Consider the following 7,594-nt stretch of genomic DNA (forward strand, 5'->3'; position numbering starts at 1 on the left):
GTCTTAGGTGGGGGTGGGGGCCGGCGTGCGCCCACTGGCAGCGGGGGAGGGGCACTATTTGGAGGGCCTTTGCTTAACTGGAAAAACGCACCATTTTTTTCCGTGGGAGAGGTGGTGGTGTGTGGGAAGCGCACCTTGTTGTCTGGGCAGAAGGAAGATGGAGCAGGTGGAATGAGGTTGGAGAGGAAGGTCAGGGCCAGGCTTGGACAGGCCATCACACACCAGGCAAGAAATTGGGTCTTCCTATAGGAGGGAACCTGCGTCAAACCTCTTCTCCCAACCGCCTGGTGGAGGGTGGGGCCAGTAATGTTGCTAAAGGAGACCCCAGTGAGGGACAGGGGGAAGTTGAGGTAATGCAGGGGGCTCAGGGAGGCTCTGGTGTAATGTGACCTGGCCGGGGGGCATCTCAGAGGCAAGTAACTCAGGCTTGCAGTTAGAGTCTGGTGAAACCAGGATGCTAAGGCAGGTTTGTGGGAGATGGTTTGTCTGGACCAGGAAGGCGGAGACAGGTGGAGTCAGTGTGGGCTTAGAGCGGGGGCCAAGGGCCCTGGGATGGAGATGGGTAGGCCTAGCCAGTGGGCTGCTTTCCTAGAACAGTGGGGCTCCTGCACACAATGCAGGGCTCCTGTAGCTTGCCTCAGGCCTGTGAAGAGACTGTCACCAGCAAAGTCTCACATTTATTCAGCAGACATTTCTCAGCACCCACCAGGTCCTTGGGGCTGGAGATCCTGCAGGGAACCAATCAGTCCTGCCTGGGAGCCTGCACTTAGTGTAACAGGTCCCAGGCTTTGCCACCTCGCTAAAATCCCTCTGTCCAGCTTGGGGGTAGCCAGGTCTTGAAGCCCCTGGGCAAGATAGGTTGTGCTAAGTTTCAGGGAGCGACATGGGGAAATCCCTGAGATCCCCCTAATGGAATCTGAGTGGGCTGGGGCTACGACTGGTCTGGGCTATTGGAGGGAGAGGTAGTAGGGGGTAGGGGAGGCGGCGGCCAGGTTGGGGTACAGTGGCCAAGACTTCCGAGGACCTGCTGTGTGCGAGACCTTGGGCACATGACGCGTGCCTTACTCACACCTGAGGGAATGGCAGCACAGTCTAGGTGACATGTCTACCTAGCAAGAGTCAGTCGGCATTGCAGCTGAGATCTGATCCAAAGGTCTGTGCCCTTAACACGTGGGTGACGCTAGAGAGAGATGAGGTTGGGCACCTGTTGGCCAACATGAGTAGAATAAACAAAAAACAAACCTCAGCAGGAGGCGCTGACCTAGCCTGGAGTGGTGTGTGGCTGAGCCTGGAACTATGCCCTTTGTGAGGCGGCCTAAGAGTCAGGTTCTGGCCTTCTGTGGGGGAGGGGCAGGCAGGAGTCGGCTCAGGGACTTGAGCAGATGCTTCTCACCATGCTGGGAGCTCTGTACCCCAGGGCCCGGCTGAACCTCTTCACTCTCTACCTGGTTCTAGCAGCTGGAATCCTCCGTCCTCAGCCACTGAGGTAATCCCTGGGGGACACGGGGTTGAGGCTCAACAGGACTAGGGGGCCTGGAAAGTTGAGGGCTCTGCTGCGCCACCCCTCCTCTCCCCAGAGTAGAGGCCGGGTGTCGGGCCTGCCCCCCTCTTCAGGGAGAGGGTGGTGGTCCTTGGGCCCCCGGCTGAGGACTCCCATGTCTCTCACAGGTCTGAACAGTCTGTTCCGGAGGAATTTTCAGCCCCCCTGGAACTCTCAGAGCCACTTTCTGGCCTGATGGACGGTAGTATCTCTCACGCCCTCTCCTCACCCCCACCACCCTGGGCCCTCCTGGGGATGGAGACAAGCCCGAGGGGAGGGCACCTAGCGCCAGGCACAGGCTTCTCATCCCAACAGCATCTTCCCAGGGGTGTCTCACAAATTCAGAGCCTGCTTCTCCTTCCCACCCACGCCCTCTCTCTTCTCTTTAGACTATGGGATCCGACCCAAGCACCCATGGCCACGAGGGCCGCGGCCACTCCTCTCCCAGGCCCAGCAGCGCAAGCGGGATGGGCCAGACATGGCTGAGTATTACTACGACACACAGCTGTGATGCGACCCCCTTATAAAGCTTTCTGTGCAGCAAAGGCTCAGGCTGTCTCGGGTAGGACCTCGGCGTGGGAGGGGCTCCAAGCAGACACACCCACTGCGGTCCAGACAGGAAATGGCACTTTAATAGTTGTGGCCAGGGAGATGGGACCAAGGTGGGAGCAGCCCAGAGGCCCCAGCTGGCCGGGACGCTACCTTTTCCTGCCGGGAAGGGCCCCACAGCTCACTCCCACCCCAGGGAGGCCCCTCATCTGCCAGGGGCCAGCATGCTGGTAAGGCAGGTGTGAGGAGCCACCCAGAGGTCACCCGAATGACAGAGCTGAGGACAGGGACAGGGCCTTCAGCCGCTGTGCCCCCTTGCTGCCAGGTCCTCGGGAGGTGGCTGGGCTTAGCCTGAGCTCAGGACCCTGGGGTTGGGAGTTGGAGGCGAGGGGTGGGGTGGGCATCCACAGGCGGAATGGGCCCGAGGCCCAGGATGGGGCAGATAGCTCTGCCCCCAGGATGGTTCCTTCCTGGTCAGAGGCTGACACCCCACCAGCCCGCCCCTTCCCAATCCCCGGGCAGCCCGCTTTCTCATAGATGAATCTAATCCCATATATTACAATAAACGGCATGTGCCTCTCCCCGTCACCCCCACCCCCCTCGGCCGGTGGCCCCCACTTCCCCATCCTCTGGCAGCGAGTGTCCTCGGCGAGCAGTGCCTCTCCTGTCAGCAGCCAGCTGTCCTGGCACTGGCCCGGGGCCCAGGGGAGGAGAGGGCAGCGGCACCCCTACTCCAGGTAGATGTCCTCTGTGGGGCAGGTGTACTCCACAAACTGCTTGTAGAACTGCTGGAACGCTCTCCTAGGGGACAGGGAGACTCGGTGACGGGAGGAACATGCGCGCCACCCAGAGTGTTCAAATCGGGGCACGGGGTCCCTGGGTGGGCTTCCGGTTCCCTCTGTCCAAGCTGCTTCCTCCAACTACAGTCTCTCTCCAGGGCCCTGCATGGTAGTGTGAGCGCCTTGGGGAGGACTGAGGGAGGCCGCCGAGCCTGGGGACGTGCTCTGAGCCCGAGCTCACTGGGGCTTGCTCGCAGGGACGCTGGGCAGGATGTACACAGGGACGTACCCCACAGATTCTGCCAGGGCTTTGGTGGATTCTTCAGACACAAAGACGTGGCAGGCAAACCGGTGGTCAGCGGGGTGCTTGGTGATGAACCCAAAGTACCTGTGGGAAGAGAGCGGTCTGGTGGGGCTGCCTCAGACCCCCCAGGCACACTCAAGGACCCACACCTTGCTTCCACGGCCCCAGATGACCCCTGCCCACAACCTCGACCTGTGTCCCATCCCACTTACTTGTTGTTCTTTGGATGGTATCCGCAGAAAGAGATGTTTTTTAACTGGAAAAAGTGGCTACATTTATTCCCCTGTATGAGGGAAGAGAGAAGGAAGGGTGTCGTCAGCGGACAGGAGGTGGCGCGGCGGGAGCACGGGCTGGGGAGCCGGGGCCCAGGCCCGTCACCTTGGCATCCTGGGAGTCTTCGGCCTTCACGCCTATCTTCACGCCCCGCACGCTGATCTCTAGGACGCAGCTGGAGGGCGGGTTAAAGTGCACGGTGAGCCGGCGCGTGGTGGCAATCTGTAGCGAGGGACAGGAGCGTCAGGGGCTGAGTCCCTCTGCCGGCAAGGGGACGGGAGCTGGCCCCAGCGGGGCCAGGGAGCAGGTACCTTTTGCATAGCGGCACAGAGGACGTCATTGCCCTTGTGATAGGGAACTTGGACGGAGCCCAGGAACTTCACCCGGAACTGGTCCACCCAGTCGCTGCTTTTGCTCAGGGCTGGAAGAAAGTGTGGTGTGAGCAGTGGCAGGGCCGGAGGGGGGTGCCGCGTCCACACACCTCCCAGCGTGGCCAGCCCTGGCTGCTAACTGTGAGGAGGCGCCAGTCTCGCTCAGCCTCCCGCCTGGGTGGCTGAGGTCTGGAGCTGATGGTCACCGGGCAGCGAGTCGGGAGGGGCAGAGGTAGGCCGGTGGCACCGGGTAGGGACAGGGGAAACCTACCTGCCATGTGTTCGGGCTCCTTGGTGACCTCGATGGCGTAGTAGGCGGGAAAGACGCCCCGGGCACCTGTGCGCATGTTGTAGGCCTCGTACCAGTAGTCCTCCGCCTGCAGCTCCACCAGCAGGGGGTCGTCCACCTCCAGCTCCAGCTCGTCTTCGTGTCGAGGCACAAACCTGTCCCCGGCAAAGCGCACGTTAGGTGTCCATCACCGAGGCCTCTCAGCCAGGCCCCTGCTCTGGGGTCCGGGAGCTACGGCAACATCATTAGTTGAATAAACATTTGCAAAGCATCCTGTGTGCCTGTCACTGCTCGTTCACGGGGGAGCCATGCTCATTCCCAGTCTTCCACGAGGAGTTCACAGGCCAGGGGAAGATGTGGCCAGGGCCGCTGATGAAACTGAGTGGTCGTGGGAAGTGAGCATGTGCACTGGGAGGGGGCTGGGGTGTGGGCCCTGGCCAGGCAGCCTCTGCTGGGCACTTCCTGGCTCCTGACCCCGGCAGGCCAAGGGTTCAGGCCCGGCTCGCGCAGCACGGCAAAGCCTCGCTGCATGGAAAGCAGCCACTCCACCGTTCTCTGAGGTCTTGGGGGGTGGACACTGTCCCCGGGGGGCTGAGTAGATGAATGAAAGCCAGAGGTGGCTCACAGTGTCGGCTGTGAGCTGAAGGAGGCCAGCGCTGCGCGGGGGTCTTACCTGAATATGGCCCGGTGGGTCTGCTCCTGCTCCTCCCCGTTGATGACACAGGAGAAGAGCCCGAAGGACTCTGCACCTGTAAGTGAGGGGGTGGGCTGGAGAAGGAGGGTCCCAGCTCGGGCTGAGGCTTGGGGGCGGAGGAGAGCTCTCTCCAAAGCCTTGGGCCACGTGGGCCCGTGCCCCCCCAGAAATCCCTCCCGATGGTACTCCCCAGCCAGGTCTCCCCCTGCTCCCTGCTCTGCACTCACTAGAGGAGCGAGAACGGCCACTCATGAAGACGTTCAGGAACTTCTTGGAGAAGTGGACGTCGGGCTCGTCAGGCGTAGAGTCCTCAGACAGGCAGGCTGAGGGCCGAGGCCGGGGGGCCTCCTCGTACTCCTCGCCAATGGCCGACTCGTAGGGCGAGGAGGCGGAGGCGCAGTTGTCGTAGACCGTGGCCGAGTCGCTCTCGTCGCTGTAGTCTCCGAAGCACGGCCGCAGGCTCACCAGCTCCAGCTGCGCATGCTCGTCCACCACCAGCGTGTACTTGACCGAGTCGTAGGACAAGGCGCTGGTGTCCGAGCTCAGCGAGGCCCGTGGAGGCGGCGGCGGCTCCCCCAGGCTCCCCCGCCACCCTCCTCCTGGCGGCTCGAGCCGCTCTGGGGACGACAAGCAGTCAAAGCCCTCGTCCTCTTCACTGATGGAGGGGTGGGGCCGCCCCACAGTTGAGGTGTAGGCGGCAGGGTCTGGATCCGAGCTGACTGACATCCGGCTCTCAGCAGGCGGCAAGAAGGCAGAGGTGGGCTCTGCGGGGTCTGGGGGCCTCTGCACTGGCGTCAGGTAGATCTCCTCGGTGGCCTCCAGCCGCACGTCCGCCTGGTAGTGGATGCGGTCTCGGTGCGAGTGGCCCCGACCACCGGGGGGGCCGGCTGGGGGGCCGCTGGGCGGTGCCATCTGGGTGGCGGCACTGCGGCGGCAAGGGCTGTCGGTGGAGGTGCCTCGATCCTTGGTGGGGGCAGGGCTGCTCTGGGGTGGCAGCTCATCGCTCAGGCAGATGTGTTCGTGTGGAGGTGTCTGCTCCCCTGGGGAACAGGCAGGTCAGTGGGGGAGGCAGTGCCCTCCCCACCTCGCTGGCGAACCTCCCCGCAGCGTGTTAACAACCCAGGCGGAGCCTTCCCCCACCCGCTGGGCCCTGCAGGCCCTGGGGCCATCCCCTCATGCCAGGGCTACCCCGTCTGGGCAGGGCAGGGCACTCTAAGGACAAGCTGCAGACTGCCGGGTTTGCTGTCGGCAGTGAGGACTGAGGGCAAATGGAGATCTGGCAAGGAAAAGGGTCCTCACTCACCTGTCTTCAGGGGCGAGGATGATCGAGACACCCGATCCTGCCAACTGTGCTTCTTGCCCAGAGAATTATTATTCAGTGTGTCCTGTGTGAGGAACAAAGGGCTCTTGTGACAAAAGCCGTCAGCAGTGCCCGGCACAGGGAGGCCCTGGCCCTGCCCCCATCAGGCCATCCCTAGGCCACTGCTGCACCCACCCCACTTGCCAAGGGCCTCACCCCCAGGGCTACTCTGGGGCGGGCAGCAGGGGAGGCAGGTCACAGGGCGTCCTGGCCAGGCACACTGGCCAGCTCTCAGAGAGATGCTCTCGTCAACCTCAGCAAAGGTGGTGGAGACCCGAGTGAGTGGTGGAAGCGAGGGGAGGAGCCTGGGACAGACCAGACCCTAGTCCTAGACCCCAAGGGCTGACACACAAGATGCTCCACTCCAGCCCAGGCCACCTAGAGCTTAGGCCACTCTGGCCTAGGGAAGGGGCAGGGACGTTCTGGTGGAGCCTCAGAATAGCAGAAGGAAGGGTCTTCCCAGCTACTGGCCTGGGGATGGATGACTCACCCAAATGACAAGTCCACGCCAGGACCCCCACCCCCCGCAGCACATGACTGAGGAATGACAGATGCACTGGTCAGCAGCCCTCCTTCCTGGGCTGCCCGTCCCACAGGCTGAGCCCCAGGACCCCCTCTGTGATGGCTCCATGCACAGCCCCCTCTCCTGGAGACACCCTCACACTCATGACTTGGGCAGCCGAAGCCCAGCCGAAATCCGCTAGCTCAGAGGATCCTGCGGGCCCCTGCATCACCCCAACAGCCCCAACTCCGGGAGGTCGCCTCAGCACCTCTCCGGACTAGGCCTGAAGCCAGAGGGCCACAGCCGCCTCTCCCCCACTCTATTCAACCCTCCTTGGCATCCCGCCACCCAGCCCAGGGGCCCTGAGCCCCCAACTCGGCCAGTGGCGCCGCCTCCCATGTCTCTTCCCTGCCTTCTGGGAATTCCCAGCTGCCCACATTTCCAACTGGCCGCTGCCCCTGGGCGCCCCATCCCCAGATCTCCACGATTTCCGATGACCTGCCCCCACTGGGATGACTTCAGTGCTCGGTGGCCAGAAACCCCACACCCCGAGAGGAAGCGGCCTCAAGTCCGGAGCCCCAACCCCTTTCAAGCCCTCCAAGCCCGCTTCCTCACGCAGATCCGTCCTGCCCCCAGCCCATCACCCCTTCAGCCCCTCGGCCTCAGGACAGACGCCACCTGTCCTCCCCGACCACCACCCCCAGGCGCGTCCCTCTCCCGCGCCGCCCCTCCACCCTCGCACCTCCGCGGGGTCCACCCCCGGGCGCCGCCCCTCCAGCCCCGCCCCCCGCCGCTCGCGCCTCACCTGAGACCGCGGCACCTGCGGGAAGAGGTTGAGGGTGGTGGGCCGCTTGGGGCGGTACGTGTCCCCGCCGCCCTGGCCCTGGCCCTGGCCCTGGCCCTGGCCCTGGCCCTGGCCCTGGCCGCGGGGCG

At 63.5% G+C, this 7,594-nt stretch overlaps 2 protein-coding genes across 2 annotated transcripts; one reads left to right on the forward strand and one right to left on the reverse strand.

Annotated features, from left to right (window-relative positions):
* Positions 1–30: 30 nt before the first annotated feature.
* LOC101636218 (chromosome unknown open reading frame, human C11orf94) lies at positions 31–2,067 on the forward strand. Its single transcript, XM_004683566.2, has 3 exons — positions 31–1,486; positions 1,669–1,742; positions 1,930–2,067. Exons 1-3 carry the CDS (start codon positions 1,383–1,385, stop codon positions 2,049–2,051), a joined length of 300 nt encoding a protein of 99 aa, XP_004683623.1. The 5' UTR covers positions 31–1,382; the 3' UTR covers positions 2,052–2,067.
* An 87-nt stretch (positions 2,068–2,154) lies between these two features.
* Positions 2,155–7,588, reverse strand: MAPK8IP1 (mitogen-activated protein kinase 8 interacting protein 1). Its single transcript, XM_012725405.1, has 10 exons — positions 7,467–7,588; positions 6,103–6,184; positions 5,027–5,839; positions 4,779–4,854; positions 4,088–4,260; positions 3,757–3,866; positions 3,551–3,667; positions 3,385–3,455; positions 3,158–3,256; positions 2,155–2,890 (listed from the first exon to the last, which is right to left on the reverse strand). Exons 3-10 carry the CDS (start codon positions 5,709–5,711, stop codon positions 2,818–2,820), a joined length of 1,404 nt encoding a protein of 467 aa, XP_012580859.1. The 5' UTR covers positions 5,712–5,839; positions 6,103–6,184; positions 7,467–7,588; the 3' UTR covers positions 2,155–2,817.
* Positions 7,589–7,594: the final 6 nt, after the last annotated feature.

This window comes from Condylura cristata, unplaced genomic scaffold (assembly GCF_000260355.1).
Source record: "Condylura cristata isolate star-nosed mole 26May11 unplaced genomic scaffold, ConCri1.0 scaffold00015, whole genome shotgun sequence".
In the NCBI taxonomy this organism is placed as follows: domain Eukaryota; kingdom Metazoa; phylum Chordata; class Mammalia; order Eulipotyphla; family Talpidae; genus Condylura; species Condylura cristata.

Coding starts and splice junctions, on each gene's coding strand:
- MAPK8IP1 (XM_012725405.1), bottom strand. CDS start 5,711: ATGGCACCGCCCAGCGGCCCCCCAGCCGGCCCCCCCGGTGGTCGGGGC. Junction 4,855..5,026: donor TGGCCGTTCTCGCTCCTCTA/GTGAGTGCAGAG, acceptor CCTCACTTACAG/GTGCAGAGTCCTTCGGGCTC. Junction 3,668..3,756: donor TCTGTGCCGCTATGCAAAAG/GTACCTGCTCCC, acceptor CCCTCGCTACAG/ATTGCCACCACGCGCCGGCT.
- LOC101636218 (XM_004683566.2), top strand. CDS start 1,383: ATGCTTCTCACCATGCTGGGAGCTCTGTACCCCAGGGCCCGGCTGAAC. Junction 1,487..1,668: donor CTCCGTCCTCAGCCACTGAG/GTAATCCCTGGG, acceptor TGTCTCTCACAG/GTCTGAACAGTCTGTTCCGG. Junction 1,743..1,929: donor ACTTTCTGGCCTGATGGACG/GTAGTATCTCTC, acceptor TCTTCTCTTTAG/ACTATGGGATCCGACCCAAG.